The sequence below is a fragment of the Salminus brasiliensis genome, chromosome 1 (genome assembly GCF_030463535.1).
Source record: "Salminus brasiliensis chromosome 1, fSalBra1.hap2, whole genome shotgun sequence".
NCBI lineage: Eukaryota > Metazoa > Chordata > Actinopteri > Characiformes > Bryconidae > Salminus > Salminus brasiliensis.
Genome location: NC_132878.1, coordinates 57,745,342 through 57,766,532, shown reverse-complemented (window position 1 = coordinate 57,766,532; position 21,191 = coordinate 57,745,342). Strand labels below are relative to the sequence as shown.

The window sequence follows — 21,191 nt, the reverse complement described above, 5'->3', positions numbered from 1 at the left end:
GCTGCTGGAGTTTTTAAACCCATCAGTTTTAAACCCAGTCCACCCAGCAGCGTCCTGCGGGCAGCGTCCTTTGACCACTGACGAAGGCAGCAAAAGATGGGCTTCTGTCCCTGACAAGGTGGACCAACTACGTAGGAGTGTCCAACAGAGCGGACAGTGAGTGGACACATTGTTTAAAAACTCCAGCAGCACTGCTGTGTCTGGTCCCCTCACAACACACACTAAAACACCAAAACTATGTCACTGCAGTGCTGAGCCACCACCCAACTAATACCTGCTCTGTGGTGGTCCTGAGCATTGAAGAATCTTAGAACTACTGAAACCATTTTGATTATTTTTGTCTGTTGAGGTCTTGCAAAGTCTCTGTTTTTCTATCAAAAACTTCTAAGAACCTTCTGGGTTAAGGACATGGTAGGAAATTAAATTGCTAACCATTACTCAATCATGAAAGAAGTGACAGTTAAAGTTTGAAATGGCTCAGCAGTTAGTGGAGGTGCTGGATGGGTCTTTAAAAAAGGAAAACGTATAATAACCTGATCACATCATCTTTCTTTTTCTTCTTCTTCTTTTTTAATTCTCATGCCTTTCATTAACAAAACAAAACGAAAAAAAAACCCCTCAGTTTTCTCCTGACACCGGAGTACAGCTTTACAGCCTGGGAGTGAATAAGCAACGTCTGCCATTCAAAATCAGGCAGAACTCATCCTGTCATCTCAAAAGATTAAGTTAATGAATATAAACGCACATACGGCTGCACAACATGGAGCTGTAAACTGTAAAGGAAAGAAACGCTTTAGGTCCTTTTTGTATAAAGCAATAATGCATGTTCTGACATGGAGAAAGGGAGACCTGTTTATGAGGGGCCTTTCAGAAGTTCAGGGATCTGTTAGTGAACGCAAATAGATGTGCCGTCAAGGACGTCATCAGGGATAAAGAAAAAAGGTAAATCCACAAAAAGGAAAAGGTTGTATTGACAGTGAAGCAGTAGACTACAGTGTTACGCAGTCATTTTCAGCTAAACAGATGCTCAGAGTGGCTGTGAAATCTGAACTGCCATGAACAGGAATTTAAACGAGCACAGCATGACATCTTCAGAATGGGCAAACATTTAAGAACATGGCCAGTGTGACACCACGCTGCAATAATGATTTCTAATCATTCCACGTGTAAGGGTGAATCTCGTGTATTCTGTCCTAAGACTGACACTGACAACTATGTCTTCCCAAAGAGAGGCAAAAAAAGGCCCTCATGACACTTGTCAACAACCTCTGAAAATCTCTCTTTAGAGAGACATCTGATGTTTTTTTCTGTATGTATGTACATATGTATGTATGGGCATCATCCTACCTACAGCAATCACAAGAATTGACATACAGTTTGATGCTAAACCCTGACACTGCCCAAAAGACAGGTACAGAAACAAAACTCCCTGTCTTCCTCGACACTGTTTAATTCCAGAGGTATTTCAGGGGCCCTGCTATGCTACAAAAATGTCAATAGTAATGAGCGTGTCTCCAGTCGATGAATATGAATGAAAGGCGAGGAAATAGCCCACTTTCTATTCCTAATATGTGTCAGGCAGCTTGCCAGCCCAACCAGGGGGAGATATCTGCCTAAACGGCAACTCTCACCCCACTTCACCGGAAATTCAATTTGTTCCATAAGCCAGGGATGAAAAAGCAATTATTCACAGCCCCCGTCACTTCACGATCTGTTTCTTAAAGATATCTGCTTTTTCTCCCTAAATGAACAAATAAGCCTCAGATTAGTGCCACAAGCGCTCGCGTGCTCTGCGACTCTCAGCTCTCACGGCTCACCAGCCAGTGAGGCGCCTGACGCAGTGCTGAGCATCATCAATCCATCTGAAAGGCAGGGTCCATGATTGAAGCCCTCGGGGGCGTTCTGCGGGGAGATAAGGGCATGATAACAAACCTGGAGGCGGGCTATGGCGCACACTCTCTTGCAACTCCTCTTTTTATGGCTTTTGTTACACGACTTCTGTCTCTTTTTTTGACAGCGTGGCCACCACTTTGAGTAACACTTCAAGCTGCAACTCCAATAGGCACTTGGGTATTAGCGAGGTGAAAAACGCAGCATGGCTGCCACTCACTGTATTAAAAAAAATCAGGAAAACTCTGAAACATATACTCCTCTCACTTTTAACTAAACATTTTACACTCGCACATTTAGATTCATTCCAGCAATATACCATACCATCACAGCAGGAGGCGCCTACACCTCCCATAGTTTAATATCAGATACACTTGATAGTTTAATATCAAGTGTAATGGCCAAAATGGACCTAAATACAGAGCATACAGTTTTTCCTCACTTCAAACAGCAGATCTCCATAACTCCATCTCACAGAAAGACACAAAACAGATAAAGAAAAACAATTAGTTGGACAGAATATGTGCTTTAAAAAAATAGGGCACAGAAAAAACACTAACAAAAAATGTTTCAGCACATGCATAAGGGCATAAAAATAGGGTGAGAAAGAACAAAAACGCCTATTTGTCACTCTTTCAGGAATCAGCTCACAACATGGTTGCATTTCACATGGTGCACTATACTGACAAGTGTTAAGAAACTAATCTCAGAACTAGAACATTTCTAATTTTTAGTCTCTTACCTTAAGTCTCTGGTGGTCCACGACTAAAGCAGGTGGAGGCGGGGGCTGTGGAGGATCTTCTGGTCTGTCTACAACAGCCCCCTTCTGCTGCTCTAATTGGCTCTTCTGGCATGTCGTCCCTTTAGAGGTGCCTTATAAGTAAGGAAAATAATTCTGTTCTATTAGTTTTTACTGAAAAATCTAGACTAGAGAGAATTCGGCATGCTATTTAAGCTCTAACAAGTCATGCATCCTAGAGGCTTTGTTGTTGTTGTTGTTGACGAAGAAGAAACTGCAACAGATGGTGTGTTAAGGGCCAATAGCCAAAGTAAAGATAGTACAAAGTAAAGTTAGAGCTTGACAGTGTTTCATTGACAGTTGAAAATATAGTAGATATAAACCATGAAAACATTTCTGATGTTGAGCCTTACTCTGACTACATAAGGTATGCACTACAAAGCTGCAAACAAGCACTCCAGCAATTACGAAAATGCTTTCAATTTACATTTGAGATGTTCCATAGAACCAACTTTCACCACAGGCATTCATATTGTGAAAGAAATGCATAAATACAGATCATCCAAATCATGAAGCTATAAATTAAGAGACATTACTAATATTACTTGTTACAAATTAACCTAAAGGTTACACACTTTTTTTTTTTAGCTTAGTACCTTCTTTCTCATGATCTCCATCACTAGATGTTCCTTCTGCTGCTGGCGCCATGTACTCTTTTTCCTTGCATGCGTCGTCACCATCAATAGCTCCGTCCTGTACATCCACTTCAGAAGGAGCATTCATCTCCTTTCCATCTTTCTCTGGTTCCTTCTCCATGGGCTCACTGTCTATGCTATCCATTGACTCATCTCCATTAACACACTCCTGATGGGCAGAGACCACAGGTGCCTCTTTCTCCTCTTCAGGAGGAGATTCCACAGTGGCAGTTGTCTTCGCCTTTTCTGGGTCTCTAGGATCTGAAGTTACAGTGGGTTCATTAGAGCTTTCCTCCTCGGTAGACAGGGTGTACCCGTTAGGCTGGGGAAGGGGTTTTTCAGTTTGAGACTCCATGGTGTCACAGGAGGACTCGTCCTGAACCAGACTGGCATCACCCTGGCCAGCACCAGCAGAGTCTTCAGCTCCCTCTTCTTCCTCAGGTTCCTCAGGTTCCTCATCTTCCTCGGCTTCCTCCTTCTTGCTGCTCTTCTTCTTCCTAATGATGCCTCGCTCCCAAACCGGCCGACGGCGAGTCTTGCGCTTTACGCTATCTGTGAGCAAAAGTGTTAAGAGTTATTAATCCATTAAGCATGGATTCAGTTCTGTGGCTCTGAAACATCAACATGTAGCATAAATTAGAAGCCAATTAGGAAGTATTTTGGTACTGTGAGATAAATATATCTGACAACTTTACAATCTAAGCAACCAAAGAAAAGATGTTTGTTTTCTACATATAGAAATTTACATTGTAGGGGTGGGAGAAAATATTATGTCACAATCTAATAACATGACACAATATCCATGTCCGTAACAAAACCAGTACCAGCACCAGTAACCATGGATTTTAAAAACTATTATACAAATACTTAAAAAGTAGTGGAGGAGCACACCATCCAATTAAAGAGGACTAATTACCCAGTTTGTAATGAAACAGTGGGTCAGTGTCCTTTAAGCACTGATGATAATTACAACAGAAAATAGCACACTGTGTATCAAGATAGCATTAATTACAACTTAAATTCGTATTGCCCACCCCTTTATAATGTTTAGGCTAGGGTGGTATAACGGTAATACTGTTAACTGTGGAATTTAAAAATGTTGTATATCGAAATGAGGACATGTGGACATGTGAACGTGTCACATTTCTCGTGTCAATTTGTGCTCTTAGATATGACACTTATTCTGTAAACATGTGATTTGAACCTCGATTAGCAGGAACACAGTCTGTTAGCTAACTTATCGTATACGTCTACATAGCTGGCTAGGAGGCCAAACACGGTAAAATTTCTCTCATTTCGGCCTTTCTATTACTCCCAACACCACTCGACTCGACTTCGCTCTCACAGACAAGCTTTTATTGCCAATACTTGTGTCAGACAGTCAACAGCTGCACTGTGTTGTCCAAAAATGTGTGTATCTGTAGCTGAGCTAGCTAAATAAAGTCCAGCCCAGCTCAGTAGGCAACAGAACGAAGACCAGGGAAAAAAAAATAATAATAATGATTTCAGTTTCAAGTGATTTTTCATTTATTGAATGATTTATTTAAACATGTGCACAGTGTTTTCTTAGTTCTCGCCCTGTAAGCAAACTGAACTTTGTATTTGATTGTTTTTCAGTTGAAAAAATGATGCAGGATGAGATGGTACGAAAGCCACATAAACATAGAACCAACTGAACTACTTAGCTAGCTTATGCTACTTCTTGGCTCCGGTAATACTGTGTACTGCAGTAATATTTTGATATGCATGTATGAAAAATAGCCTAATCCTAATTATGTTCCAACTTTCTATTTTTTTTTGGCCATAGACATTTCTTTAGCTGTTTTGATAATCACATGCACTTGATTTAAGTGTACTGAAAGTCAGATTAAACGGTTTATTAGACATGACTGACTCCATGATTGACAATCCACCCGGTTCTTGTATCATCATGATTTAAGGAGGGTGGGGTGGGGGTGGGTCAATCAACACTGGGGAGCTTGTACTTTATGTTCCAAAGCACCGGGGAGAAAAATGGGCAGAGGGAGAAGGGCCAATCTGTTAGAAGCACGCGGCACCTGTCCACTGTGTAATTGGTCGGAGAAGAGGGAGCTGGTGGGAATGCATTGCTTAGCACACAGGAGGCCGTGTTTTAACTTCTAATTGAAAACAATGGAAGGCAGCCCAGATGTACGCCATAAATCAGAGCCCAAAAGGACTTAGCTAATTTGCCTCTTCTAGCTGCTAGCATTTCCTATTGGGCTTTCATTGACTCTGCAGTCACGCTGCACTCCATGTAATGAACAACCACTCCCCTCTCATTTTATTCTAAATATCACACGGTCACCTTCTGATTGTTTTTTTTTTTTTTTTTTTTTTTTTTACTTATCTGAGAGGTTGATTGGGGAGCACTAGTTACTCTTTTTGGACATAATCAAGATGTGCAGAAGAAAGAACAGGAATTGGAGCCGAACAAGACAGAGGATAGGGGGGGTGGGGGGCAGGGAAAGATTGAGATGGACTGCTAAGGAAACAACTGACTAAAGAATGTGAAGCTGAAGAGCAAAGAAGAGAAAAGGGGGAAAAAGCTTATTCATTTGCCAAATGTAATAAAAGTGTCAGAGCAAACTGACACAGCAAAATGTAAAGAGGGTAGATTCCCCATATGCCTTCATCAACGAGTAGCAGGAAATATATTTGTAGGGGTTGGAGCGCTCAACAGCAATTTGGACAAATCTACTTTTCCAGTGAAAAATCAACAATGTGTAAGTAATGACATAAAAAAACCCACATCACACCACAGGCATCGGAATTACCCATTTCAGGTTAACCACCGACTTCCAACTGTCCTAAATCATGATCTTCAAAAGAGGTCGACTTTGCAGCACAAATGACATTAGACATCATTTTATAAAGGGCACAACCATTTTAGTCCCATAACACATTTCGAAATGCATCAGGGCAGACCAATTTGTCTCGGCTGAAACTGGGCATTAACTACATTAATGATTCATGCAGCTGATACAAATACGTGGACTACATCAGGATTTCCAGCCAATAAACCAATGCGCGGTTATTCAGCAAGCATAACAAAGTGAGGTAAGAGTCTACCTCTGAAGCACAACAGTCTGATAAATTATTATGAGTCCAGGTGGATTTCAAATGAAGAACAATTGATAAGAATTATTTAAAACGAGACTATCTAAAAAACAATCTGGCACTGGGAACGCAATTAAAGAGAAGGCTATTAGTTTCATTGTTGCACATGTTTAGTGACCATGCACACAATCTGATCTGACATTTCAGCCACATAGCAACAATGAAGGCAGCTGGCTTAGAGGGAAGACATTTAGCTTACTGTTCCCTTAAAGATGTGTAATTAATAACAACTGCATGATGACAGACTGAGTAAAAACCATTAAAACACAGTAATAAACTAATAATCAAGTAAATCAGGTGATCATTTGTCCTTAAATCAAGACAGCGTTAAAACTGCATCTTATGCTGCAAAAACACAAGAATGCCAGGACAACAAAGTGTAGGAATCTAGACCGATGGTCAATTAGTTGGATAGACATGTAGAATTCATTTAGTAATAATGAGGTTACTGCAACTTTAGATAATGAGATGGATAATGGTTTAATGAAATTCTCAGTTAAAATGCTAAACATCAGATTTTAAAACTGTTAAAAATGAATTAAGATTTACAGAGAAAATTTAGGCCAAATTTATTTTTCACTATGGTTTGAAATCAGATATAATAATCGAACCAGGTCACTGCAAAGCTATCATCAGCAAACAGAAATACTGTCAAACTTTCATTTATGTACAGCAGGTACAAGTTTGACCATGCTAAACCATAAATACAGCCTCAGATGTTTGTGAAAAAGGGCTGGGAAAGGGTTGAAGAAGTGCCCATCAGGGAGAAGACATTTTTAATACCATGCTGTGTGAAGTTCAATAAAATGGCCTGTTGCCAGACTGGATTGTAGATAACGTGGGGGTCAGTTTCATGTCCAGCCAAATCATGAAGGGAGCTCCGAGGTGAGCACTGAAGGCCAGATAAGTGCGTGCTCTGGGAAAAGCTCAGGATGTCCTGCAGAGTGGAGTGTTTTGCCTCTCTGGAGAGGAGGTGTGAGACTGTTGGCAGCCTGAGGAGGCTCAACTCGAGGTGTGACTGGAAGGGATCTGAGGTGAGGTCGTTGGCTTTCACACGTGGCTGGACATTGACTGCAGCCTTTCTGCTGGACACTATGAGCCACAGACTACGCACAAGAGTGACGAAGAGGAGCCTGCTAGGCCAGCTTCACTGCAAGCTGTGATTTTCACAGCCTAGCACTGCATCCACAGTATGAACGGAATAGGTGTTCCTTTGAGAAACAAGTATAACCACCCTCCCCCCCAAAAAAAAAAAAAGGTACAAGAAGAAACTTCTGATATTAAAAAATATAGAAAGATTGTTTTCAAGAGTGGTAGAGTGCAAGGTACGGACCAGAGGAAAAGGCAATGAGAGTAAGAGAAGATAGGGCAGAAAGGACATAGCATGATGCTTACAGGTTGCAGATTACTGTGTACGCATACATGGCACCATACCTTAATAGAACCCTGGTTTTCAGATGCGGCTGTTTTTAATCAACAAAAACATATTTGCTTCTTAGAACTGAAGCTTCATTTATAAATGTCACTTTTCTAAACACTGCAATTAGTCACGGCTGCCCTGAGCCGCCCGTATACAGACAACCTTCGCTGCTCTTCAACAGGAAATGAAAATATTTTCAAAATGTATGTTTTGTGTCCTGTATTTCCATAAACCGGAGCTGTGGACAGATGTGAGGTAGTTTCATAGCAAGGCCAGAATAAATAGGCCCAGTCACTACACCTTACTTACAGCTTTTTTCCAGTAGGAAAAGGAATAGGCCTAAACATTCGGGTTTGTAAGTATTTGGACAACTGCTGCAATTTTGACTCAATGGATTTAAAATGTTGCAATAAGCATGTGATTGTAGTAAAGACATTCAGTTTTAATTCAAAGTTAGAATAAAGTAGATGAACACAGAATTCTTGCCTAGATGGAAGAAAACCCTTGAGCAGGCAGTCGTATCACAGCCAAAGTTACATTAAGAGACGCAAATCAATCTGTAAAATCAACTCGAGAGTTTGAGCATGAAAGTTTTGAAATGGCTCAAACTCAAACCTCCAACTTCTTAAGTGAAAGTTAGCCAACACTGCAATTACATCTTGATTGCTTCGGTCCAAATCTACTGAGATTTACTGAGGAAAAAAAAAAAAAAAAAAAAAAAAAAAAAAAAAAAAAAAAAAAGTGGTGTCAATGTCCAAATACTTATGGACCTGACTATATAATCTCCAAGAAAATACTTTACAGCAGATACACATACACTCACAGTCACCAGAGACTGGTCATCTCTAAAGAGTCAGCTATGATCTCTGGTGTTTACTGAAGCCTTTACCAGAAAGAGCGCGAGAGGGGCGATCAGGCCCAGCACTGTGCAGGAAAATGAGTTGTCTCCCACTCTTTAATAATGCATGGTAATTGTTGGAGCACGAGCACAGCCCCAGACAGCTGATGTAAAGTGTGTGTGGGTGTGTGTGTGTTGGAATCCTCTGCCTGGAATAGCACAGCACTTTGTAATAATTAAAAGCGTCACTGCATGCATATTTCATGCGGTGCCAGAAATATTTAGCCTTGTCCCCCCCTGCTAGTACCTGCCAAAATACCTCCCTGCTTAAATTTATTAAACAGTGGGATAACATTTTTTAGAAAAAAAAAAAAAAATAAACAAATTATTAATTGTGTGATGCTCCCCCCCCAAAAAAAAAAATAGAGTGACAGAAAATAGAAAATGAGCTCACATGAGCTCACGCGTTAAAAGTCATTACTTAACATGCCTGCCTAGACTCGCGTACCCTAAGGACGCCAGCAAGTACACTAGATTCATAAGCTCAGACAAAATATGTTTTATTAATACATGTATTATCTGCAATATTTTTAGTTTCATATAAAAAACCTGAACAATTATTATCCAGGGATTTAAGAAACATCACTGTTTTGCAGAATAAAAGGCACCGCACCATGCTGAACAAACAAAAATGTGAAGTTCCCACGATTAGACATTATTAGTAGTGACACCAAAAGACACGAAAGAAAGAGAACTATGGGTAACTTAACAAGCAGAGACAAAGTGGAAAGCTACAGTAATAAATAAACCATACAATTAAGAGGCAGAGTGAGCTGGAACTACTGAATGCATATATCAAATATATGATATACTTATGACAGACTTATGCAAAAGTTTGGGGACCAATGGTGAATACAATTTCTACAGGAAACAAACATGGCATTTTCTGCATATTCCTGCACAAATCACAATATAGGAAAAAATAGGAAAACACACACATTTAATTAAAGCTACAAAACAGTAATATTACTTTAGAATATGGAGACTCTGTAGAGGATGAGAACTTATTTCTAATTAGAGCCTCAGAAACGCATGGAATTTGACCAGGGATGTCTACATTTTGCATAAGACAGTGGAGTGACCTTTGCACCCACTGGACATCGGAGATGAAGACTAGAAACTGTGTTCACTCTTTGAAAATCACCTGATTTACATGCTTAGGTTTATATGAACCATGTGTTCACATAATGAAAACTATATTGTTGCATTACTGACATTAATAAATCCATTCAAGTTTGAAGGTTTATTTCGTCATATACTCATCATTTATAACAAAATGCTCTGCTTTTAAAATATGAATTAATTTCTACTGCTTCACACCTCTACTTATTAGAACATCTCCATTTTGCTGTTTTTCACTTTTGGTATATAATGTGAATCTGGTTCTTTCTGTTGTGTTCTCAAAATGGACCAATAAAAATGCTCCAAAATGAAGTTTTTTCCATACTCCTTTAAACCACCATTAAACACACTTTGACTGAATGGCATGGGCACGGTCACGCATTCCTATAACAAAGTCTGCTCAGTCTCATACCTCCTTTGTTGTTATGGCCATTGGTTTTCCCTAACGCATGTCTGAGAGAAGACTCTGTACAAACAGCTCCTCTATTTCACTGATGCAGTGGTTCATTGTCAGGGAGCCGCAATGTCACTAAAGCCAGTTGGACTTTTATTTAAAAGTCCCCGTAGAATGCTAGCATGTAGCATATACCACGCTGGGAATGTTATTAAGCATTTGGGGTGAGAAGGAGGCAGCCGGATGAGGCACATTTGAGTTAAATGAGCTTTGCAGAGGTGAGGAGGCCTGGCACAGAGAGGAGCTCCACATTCCGCACAAGCACAGTCTTCTGTTCTAGGACACCCACTGGAGATACAAAGAGAGCAAGCCTATGGATTATAGTCAATCCTTATATTCTCTGAGTCACACAGGTTTCCTTTCAAACGGGTCAGATTTCGATTTATTTTTAGGGATTTGCACTCGAGTATTTGGTTAACCATGCGAGGTGCCAGTATTTTCAATACAAAAATCACCATGTGTATTTATTATAGGAATACGTTCTACAGGCCAAGAGTATTATGGTCTAGGAGGGCTGTAAAATATAACAATTTTACTCATTTCACACATATTTTTGTAAAAGGACACATTAAGAACAAGTAATGCATCTCACAGCTCTAACTAACTAACTTCTAGCAGCTATTAGATGGAAGGTCCTAGATTTTCAGGTAGTGTGAAAAGAAAACAGTTTGGTCCACTTTAGGTTTTACATTTTGGACAAAGAACGTTAAGGTTTATTGAACATGAAGTGTCAGAGAGGGTCCAAAAAAGAAACACGACTGGACTGGCAGCCAAATTCAGCCCTAGGTCTAGACCAGACCACTAAAATCTCATCAACTTCCCAGCTAGACCAAATAAACTGGCTAACTTGGCTAGCTAGCAAACTAACTAACCAAAGGCCCTCTGCAGCTGACAAACATAGCAACACACCAGGAACTGTCCGCCTCCTACCAGTTACATGATTAATGTGAACATTACTACCTGCAATTCTGGAGCCGCTGTGGTGTGAACTCTGAGATCTCATCAGTACTGAAGAACTACCCTGTAGAGTTCACTTACATTGTGTACACTTGCAGCAGCTGATTCCCTTTCAGGCTACGATGTTGTGGTAGTGAACTGATTATCTGTTGGTCTTCGGCATCCTAGTTACATTTACATTTGCGGCATTTAGCTGACGCTTACAAGGTTACTTGTATTACAGAGGTGGGCCAATGCAGTGTTCGGAGTCTTGCCCAAGGACTCGTATTGGTGTAGCACGCTCAGACTGGGAATCGAACCCTGGTCTCCCACATGGTGTAATAGCTCATGGCAGCTAGTGGTTTTATCTGTTGCGCCACACCAACCACAATACTACTAATTGTTGACACCATACTGGTAGTAGGGTACTGAAAAATGGATAGGATAATACTTGTTTTAATTTTAATTAATTATTAGTAGTTTGAGCGCATCATAGTGCTTACAATAGAGAGTCCAACAAACATCTACCAAAACTGTCAATACAAAAACGGTACTGGAGCACACCAATTTATAGCATGACTAAGGGCCATTTAAGTGAGTAATTTTTCAGTGTGAAGGGAGCTGTTAGATACCACAGAGGTTAGAAGAGGCCACATTAAGGAACTGCGCACTTGTAAATGTGCCTGGACAGTACATTAGCAATGCTTCATTAAACATTGTGGCTTTTAAAACCTAGTCTAAGCTTACTGTGGAGTGTGCCTTTGGATAAGGGCATATGTGTATGTCTGTTTCTGTAAGCATGCCTGAAACTTCACAGATTAAGTGAATCATACAAAATAAATACATAAGTGAGTAGGAACATAAAATAAATAAATAAATACATCTCAAAATAGAATTGTTTTATAACAATGGCTGGAGGCTGGATGCAACACCTTTTCTAAACAGCAGATAAATAACGCAAAAAAAGACAAATTGTAAATCTGCCAACCAGCATCAGAGAGCAAGCTGGCAAGAGGACAAGGCTGTAAGGGCAGGAGTGAGCGTAAGAGCGAAGATAGAAAAAGGGCAAAAGAGTGCGAAGGAAAAAGAAGTGGGAGAAAAAGGTCATCCCCGAGAGAGGACACTGTTTGTCACTCTGCCCTGCATCACACAGCGGTGGCACTTAATGAGGCATCTCGATCGATAGATGATTCAGTCCATGCCTCTGGAAATGAAGCAGATCAGTCAAAAGCTGCACTCGCCTACTGCAGTGAGGCGCACATTAACATGCCCAGAGGTAATGCATCTCCCCAGAATCCACGCTACAGCTGCTCCACCAGCGCGAAAGAAAAAAAAGAAGAAAAATATATAAGGAAAAAAATAAAGGAAGAAGAACATTCAGGCTGTGGGTGTGTAGATGTGTGGGTTAACAATAAGAAAAAAAAGACATTGGTTACAAGTGGCCCATTCTTTAAATATGCTATGTAAATATGTAGATAACACTGTCCTTGTGGGCCAATGCATGATGAGTCTTCTCCAGTAAGTCAGTGTGTGCATTGTCTGATCACCCACATTGAAGAAAACTCCCTGAACTTAACTTATCTCAGACCAAAGAGCTTAGCTGTCGGGAAAGGTGAACGATCAATACCTCCTACAACCCTGTTTTTGAGCTTAAAAGGGGAAGTGGTGAGACGCGTCAAGGCCTTTAAGTGTCCAGGTACAGAGATAGACATGCTGACTGTGTAGCAGACCCATGAGTACCTGTTCTTGCTGAGACGGCTTAAGGACTTTAGCATTAAGAGACTTAATATGTTTGTTTGTTTTTTTTATTGGATTAATGATATTTATATTACTGATCATCAGTTTTATTTAATAATACATATACTAGACATAGGGTCTCCTGGAGCAACCACACCCAAAAAGTGTTTTAAGCCCTACCGGGCCCAGAATAACAGGTGGAGACTGCAGTGGAGAAACAGATTTAACCTCATTCAATCTTTCTGGATCTCTGCCCCTGTCAATAAGACATTACATAAAACATTTCAAGGATTTCTTCAAGTGTAAAAAGAAAACAGATCCGGACACATTTCATTAATGAATACAATCCAGCTGTTCAAATAAATAAATGGTACATCTTTGCCAGATGTGCCCAACGTTTGAAGCACAAGCTCTGCATCAGTGATGTGTGACTTTTAGCATAACATTTTTCAGAAATGTTTGAGCTCTTATAGTCCTATTATTAAAACGTTTTACAGAAGAATCTTTGAAAAACTCCTTTTTAAGACATTAAGTACACACACCCACACACACACACACACACACACACGTACTTATACACTGACCCTTCACATTACAGTTAAAGCTTGAAACTATTTATTAATGGAAGCAGATACTAAAATGTTTAATGAAAAACAAATCTAATAAATAAATAATAAATAAAGCTTCACATGAGGTGGCGCTCTTTTGAACTCTTGTTTTCAGCATTATTATTATTATTATTATTATTATTATTATCATTATGAATTAATCTGGTAATAATTTTCTCAGCCTGATTGTTTATTTTAGACTCTGAAAATAGTAAGAAATGGGTGGGATTCTCTGTTCGTTTTTTCCCATACTGGTATTAAGTAAATGTAAACTGTATGATAAGCAATCATTTTTATACCATGGTATACTGCTGCAACCATTTTCATTTGTTATGTAAACAGTAACAGAAAAACCTGAAGGCTGTTTCAGATTACAGCACTAAAATGTAAATTTACATTCATATCCCTGTCCAGTAGGTGGTGAGTGTGCATTTAAATTAGCTATTGTTTAGTTTCTTCTTTGATTTCATGTGCATAAACTTTGTCTAATTGCATTGCTGGGCTATGTGACTACATATCATTACAAAATTAAATGTCTCATAAAAAAAAGACAATAAATAATTGTCCATCAAAATAATGCAATGCAACAACTGGTGCTACCCTTTGACTTTTAGAGAATTGTGGCTGGCACATATCAAAATGTTTTCACTACATTACACTTCACAGAAGTAAATTATTCACTACTCAATCATTTTAACACGTTTCACAAGCCAAGTGATGTGCAAGTAAGTTATAAACAAGCAGCATTACCAAATCAGGGCCCAGGTCTCTAGTGAGCAAGCCAGAGCAACAGTGGCAAGTAAAATCTCCCCACATTGAAGTCGTCGAACAGAAAGACTGTCATTATATAAGACTTTTCTCATTCTCTTCATTATTAATCCCAACCACTTCAGTCAGGCTGTCACAATACCAAGGAAAGACTATGATCATCATTTAGATTACACAGGTATTAGGTTCAACCCTTGTATGTCCCTTTAGATCCATTACAGATGTATTTTTATTAGAATGTAAGAGTATTTGATGTGTTAAGCTATGTATTAGATTTCTATTGTGTACATTAGACAATGCCGTTCCTGAACATGAATTTGCCTGTCAGAACTGCCATGAAATGCTTGAGCATCTTATTTCAGAATAAGAAATGTTTAAGTAATTCTTTATTTTAAAGATTTAAAAGCTTTGGAATATGTGTGTGCTTAAGCAGATGCTAATTAAAAAAGGAATAAGGAACAGTGTTCCTTCACTGGTCAAGACAAATGTTCAAAGGGTGATAAGGAGGGGAGCCACTCTCACCAAGATGTGATCTACAGTTAGGAGCCGAAAAGGTTGGAATAAAGTCTCCTTGGCAATCGTCCTGGAGCACTGCTCTGACTTCAAATATATTGTAATCACTTGGCTGGCTCAGAGGTTTTCATTGGTTTCACTGCCAACTGCTGTGCCGGATGCTTCCATTCCACACTAACATTTGTGCAGAACAACATGACAGACGAGACGCAGTGGCTACAGAGTCTGCTTTTAATGGACACCATTAGGAGGCCATGAAATTCGGATTAACACCAAGCTGGGATTGTGATTACCTGAGGCCCAGAAAATGAGAAGGAAGGGAGGAAAAAGAGAGAGAGAAAGGGGGGTATAAAGAGAGCTGGGGAAAAAAAAAAATGATACGTGTATGAGCCATTTACTGTCCAGTGTTCATAGGAAGAAGTAAAAGGGAGCGGACAGAGAGAAAGAGACAGAGATGCCAACATAAAAAAGGCTTAAGCTTTGCCTGTAGTTTGACTTTGACAGTTCAAAGGGGGAGTTTACCCAAGCACTAAACTCTGGTCAGATGTAATTACATTCAGCTGAGAACTAACAAAGGGCACGGAGAGTGGAGGATCATACTTCACCTGCGCCAAAGATCGAACACTGTAGGCCTACTGATAAGAACTTCAGTTTAGAGGAGAAATCACATCTAGGCCCAGTTATCTCAAAGTACATCCATTGGTTTCAACTGCTTTGTGGACAATGACAAACAATACATTCAGCAATATAATAAATAATGTGAAAGTTCTCTCTCTCTTACACACACACACACACACACACACACACACACACACACACACACACACACACACACACACACACACACACACACACACACAGAGAGAGAGAGACAGACAGACAGACAGACAGACACACACACACATATACACATATATCATCTCCATAGAAAAGAATGGAGCACTCTAAAGCAGCAGCTTATGAACCTAAAGTCATGGTGCTCAATGCCAAGCTTATGCCAGAGGGGTATAAAATCCCTTAGCATTGTGTAGTGGAGTAGTGGAACGGTATTCTTTGGCATGGTGGAGCCCCATCCAACACCTTTGGGGTGGGATGTAGTGGAGTTTGTGATCCAGAACTAAATCAACCAACATCTGTTCCTGACCTCATTAATTGCTCTTGTGGTGTAATGTAATCAAGTCCTCACAGCAATATTCTAACATTAAGCGTAAAGCCTTCTCAGAAGAGCAGAGGCTGTTACTGCAGCAAAGGGGGACGGACTTCCTGTTTTTGGACATTCCATGTTTGAGTGAGCCACACTGTCTATAGTAAATATCGCAGCCTTCAATTGGCCTACTTTGTTTTTAGTACAGATAGAAATAGAATGTTAACAATATGACCTTCAAATGACACAAGGGCAGTAAGCACAGCGTTAGAAACATCCAGAAGAGTTTCTAGATCTGTAGTCATGAAGAGCCAATAAGCATGGTCTCTTGAATCATTAGATATTTACATTGATAGGATGATGCTATCCAGCTTTAAATAACAAGAAACTGCATCTGATGAGACAAAATACTGTGACTGCAGTAATTCCACATCACAACCAATTGCAACAGTAAACAAATTTAATACAACAACAACAAAAAAAAACATTCACAGATAAATGAAACCTAGCTCTCAAATACTCTGTATGCTTCATGACTGAAGCTGTCTTTCCAGAAGGAATGACAGGATAATGCCTATCCCATCCTATATTTACAATATCCTATTACTGAAAGACAGAGAGAAGGAGAGAGAGAAAGAAAGAAAGCGTGAGGGAGAGACAGAAACTGTGGCTGTTCAAAGGAGACGTGGGTAGGAAGCATTGAGTTTAATATCCTGGAACAAATGGGGATTTGATGGGAACTTTACAGCTCAGGTCTCACTGTGTGCGCAGTGCTTTATGCAACTTGGTTCCTCTGCCCATTTTGTCTGGGCAAGCCGCCACTGTTTAAAACCGTCACTTTTAATTTCTATTACTATTAGAATTCACTATTGAGTACGGGAGAATAGCATACGAGTGCTAAGGTCACATAGTTTCAGCAAACAGAAAGAAATACTGGAGAGGTCATCTGTCTGGACTGCTACACTTAACTTTGTGGTCTTAACAGCAGGACCAACACAGAGGGCACAGTCATAAAAGCTTCAGCCACCGCACTGACTGAAGCCGCAGAGAGCAGTAACTCTTACAATGACTAAGCACAGACTTTAAAGGGGCTCTGTGAAGAGGTTCCAAGGACAAAGAATTAAACTGTTTCAAAGCACGAGCTGATGAGAATATAGCAGTTTTTCCGTTACTTAAAACACTTTCTAAGACTTCCTTTTTGTCCAGCAGGAAAGAGCAGGTGTAAAAGCAAAGAGCACATCATAGCATTTCACACCTGCCCTCAAATACCTCCCCCAGGGAACAGACCATCCTTCAGATGGGGCATCAGTTCTTTCACAAACAGAAACCGTGCTGATACGACTTAAAGGTTGTAATTCAGGGTGATGCAATGCTTCAGCCTTGTGAAGAAAAAAAAAACCTTAAGGCACACCTATAGGCATTTAAACATCACCTTTATTTTTGAATGCATAAAATAAGTCATTGAAAGCTGGCAATATTGCATCAAGGATACACGTATAAACCTTGATGGACGCTCCTTTATACCTGCAGCCCTTGGTTTTAAAAAGCAGCTGGCTAAAATAAACACACATTTCCAGCTGTAATTCAGGGGGTTTAAAACAGTATGTTAACTGTTTAGGAAATGCAGCCACTTTTACAGGGGCTCTCCATTTTCACAAGTATTTGGACTATTGACAGATAAACTGCTTCATCTGTTTCAGCTGTGGCATTTTTCTCTCATTAGGTCTTGACAAATTAACTTACTGAAGACAAAACCACACAAAGTAAGACCCACAAACAAACAGCAACTGGAGGTGGATGCAGTGGAGGTCTATCACAGCATCAGAGCTAAGTTCACGGTTTCCACGGTTTTAGGTAGTCCCTGACGGCAAAGGATTTACATCAGAGTGCTGAAGATATTGCTTACATTTATAATTGGCAGTTTGTACAAACAAAAGGAATAAGTAAAATGGCTAGGAATAAGTAAAATCCATTGAGGAGGTGAACAAAGGCAAAAAACATTTTTGCTAGTCTCTGTTTAACAATTTGCCTTGTACAATAATGGCAATCTTTAGGTTGTTCTAAACTGCATAAAAGAGAAACGACTGCCCCTAATTAAAGGCTACAAAAATAGATCAACTAAGCACTTTGAATCCTACTTGGAAAGATCACAATGTAGATTTCCAAAAAGATTGTGGGGCTATACACATAAATAAAACAAAGAAACTCCTGTACAAGAGATCAGCTTGCAAGGTGTAAGTCAAAAGGACATGGTCGAAAAGAAGAGCATCAGTGTGGCAGTTCGCCAATATTTTGGTTTCCCATCAAATATGCGTGACAAAGTCAATAGTGTTCCATGCTACTGGTGCAAAATACAGTAATCATAATAAATTAGGTAATATTACAACACAACCCAGTTAGTAATTACATGGTAATTATATTACTATCCGGGAAATGAAAGCTATAGATTAAGGCTCTTCACATTACCGTTCACACATATTGGCCACAGAACAAGGACACTCACAGGAGCAAGAGCCACTGCCCTTTTGCCCTCAGTGTCAAAATCAATGGAAAAAAGAAATCTCTGTGTAAGATTTTAAGATGAAACGCTGGATTGGTCATACTGTGATGGCAAAGCCTTCGCCACAAGCACAGTAGTAGCTCGCAGAGAGTGCACAGCTTGCCCACACTTTGAGCTGTGGTAATCGACTGTAGAAAGACAGTCTTCATTGAAATGGTCTTACAGTCCTGTAAGTCTCACTGTGAAAATAAGCATCCTTTAGAACTTCACTGGAATGCTTTTTGTGACAACAGCACAAAGGATGTCTGTACCATGGGAAATTAAGCAAATGTCTTGAGATTCGACTGGATTAGACCCTTCAGACTGCATAGCAGGGTCGATTATCTCAATGGCATTTTTACTGAGGGTAGAACAAACTTCTTAAGAAAGGAGACTCCCCTTGTCCACTGGAAATCTTCAGAAAGTGTAATTCTGTCTAATTAAAAACAAAAAAAAATCATGTATATCTATCATGTAAGACTATAATACACATAGTTCAACCAAACTTGCATATAATGGGACACCCCTGCCACAGAGCTAAAGAACTATGCCAGCCTCACAGAGAAGTGGCAGGCCCAGCCAGACTTTGCAGCAGCCATAAGCCAGTGAAGCAGAGAGACCACCAATCTTGGGCAATGTAGTCTAATGTCTGAGGAGTGGCATCCTGGTCAGCCAACTCTATGCTTGGCAGGTTGTAGCAGAGTGCACAGTGCCACCAGCAAATGAGGCTGTGAGTTCCTCTGTGCTCCCCAAGGCATACCACCATGAAATAAAACCAAAGAGGTTACTAAGGTGTTCACCACAGTATTCTCCAGGCCCTAATCTGGGTCTGCCAAAGACACTAGCATATCGGTGTGACATCTAAAAAAGGCCTCAAAAGCATTAGTAAGATGAACCTGTAAAGTTTTCTCAAGCCTATAAGAGCAAAGGCTAAGATTTCAAGTAGCCACCCAACAGCCACAATGGAAAGGAAACTGTACATCTGAGATAGCATCCTCCATATATCCAACAGCATACAGTTTTCATGAGGCTGCTTTAGAAAACAGTCTAAACAGCAAAACCAAAACAGTTGCCCACAGGAAATCAGGATCTAAAGAGAAATTCCTCTTGCTGAATTAGTATGCTCAAGGATCCTAGACCAGGGGTAGTATTAAAGGGACCACTAGAGCCCTTCTTAGCAATGTTCTCAGCAGGACACGGTTTTCAATTCTTACTTTTCAATCCAAATAGCAACTATATAGTTGAGTTAGCAGGAGGCCCAGCAGTCTGTGGCTACTCAAGCAGCCAGCAGTAGTCGATGTATGTAGATAAGCTGCTTGCAAGGCACTATATTGACTACCAGCTTTGATTACCAGCAGGTAACCAACTAAAATTTGTTTAGTCAGCAAGGGCGCTACTTGGCAACTTGGCATGTCATTTAAACTGGTGCAAGCCACAGGATTGCAAGATTGTTACTCTTCTAAAAAGATAGGGCAGGTGTCTGGTCACTGCAAAAAGAGGCAAATCCCCTGTGTATTACGGTCGGCATCACTTAGCTGGTTTAAGATCATAGATAGATGCACAAACAGCATCCACTGACAGGAACCAAAACATGACAAGACCTATCTATCCAAAAACAAAAGACAATATTTCTAATCAGAGAAAACAGCTACTTTGATGCACTCATTGCTGTCGCAGGTGTTTAACTGCACGCATGCAGCTTGCGTAACCTCCACACAAATGCATTATCTACAGAACAGGACTCTCCTGAGCAACTAAACATGAGCATAAGACAGTGGTGTTCAACACTTCTCCTGGAGAGCTACTATTCTACAGGTTTCAATTTCCACTCAAATAACAACACCCCATCCAGTCCAGCAGAGACTTCTGGAAGCAGCGATTAGTTCGATCAGATGGGGTGAATTCGGGTTGGGTTCAAAGTCTGTGAGAAACAAGCTCTCCAAGAGCATGGCTGAAGACCACTGGCCTAAGGTTGCCATGTTTCATGCCACTGCAGCAAAGAAGGGGGGCAAACATAAGCATTTCCTTTCTTTCAGAGGAAATACTGAAAGAGTAGGAGTCCACAAGCATTTGGGAACACAGTCTCTCTCATAACCATAAACCATAATAAAGCATGGCTTGTAAACTGAGCAGTGTGAGCACATCTGTGAAAACTAGTCAGCTAGATAATTGTAATTTTTCATAAAACGAATGAATAACCAACTAAACGGCTTGTAGCCATTCATGTGCGAGTCTGTATAAATGATTGTTCATCCAGTAAAACGAACAGTGTATAAAACTGGCAAAATCCAATATGCCATTGGCCCACTTTTACATGACCAATGTAGAATCACATTTTTAGGACTGCAACTGTGGTACAAACTGTTCTGCTCTGTGTATTATTATTCTAAACTGTGTTTTTAGCAAACCTTGCATTTCAGTTTTTTATAGTAAGCATCAGACTTCTCTAGTTTTTCTAATTTCATTTCTTTATTGCTTATCCAACATAACCTATAGTTAATAAATTGACTGGCAGACTTTTGGCCATTTCAACAAATGAGAACTATTTCTTCATTACCTAATCAAATTCTAATGCAGATTCTTCCTTTGA

The 21,191-nt window shown here is 40.0% G+C and overlaps 1 protein-coding gene across 4 annotated transcripts in view; it reads right to left on the bottom strand.

The window, feature by feature from the left end:
• Nucleotides 1–21,191, bottom strand: part of atad2b (ATPase family AAA domain containing 2B) — a 76,746-nt gene that overhangs the window by 10,700 nt on the left and 44,855 nt on the right. For all 4 annotated transcript variants that reach the window (XM_072683159.1, XM_072683165.1, XM_072683177.1 and 1 more), the window contains exons 25-26: nt 3,286–3,876; nt 2,633–2,763 (exon numbers count right to left, since the gene is read on the bottom strand). In XM_072683159.1, coding sequence (XP_072539260.1) covers nt 2,633–2,763; nt 3,286–3,876 — 722 coding nt within the window. The remainder of the gene's footprint in view (nt 1–2,632; nt 2,764–3,285; nt 3,877–21,191) is intronic.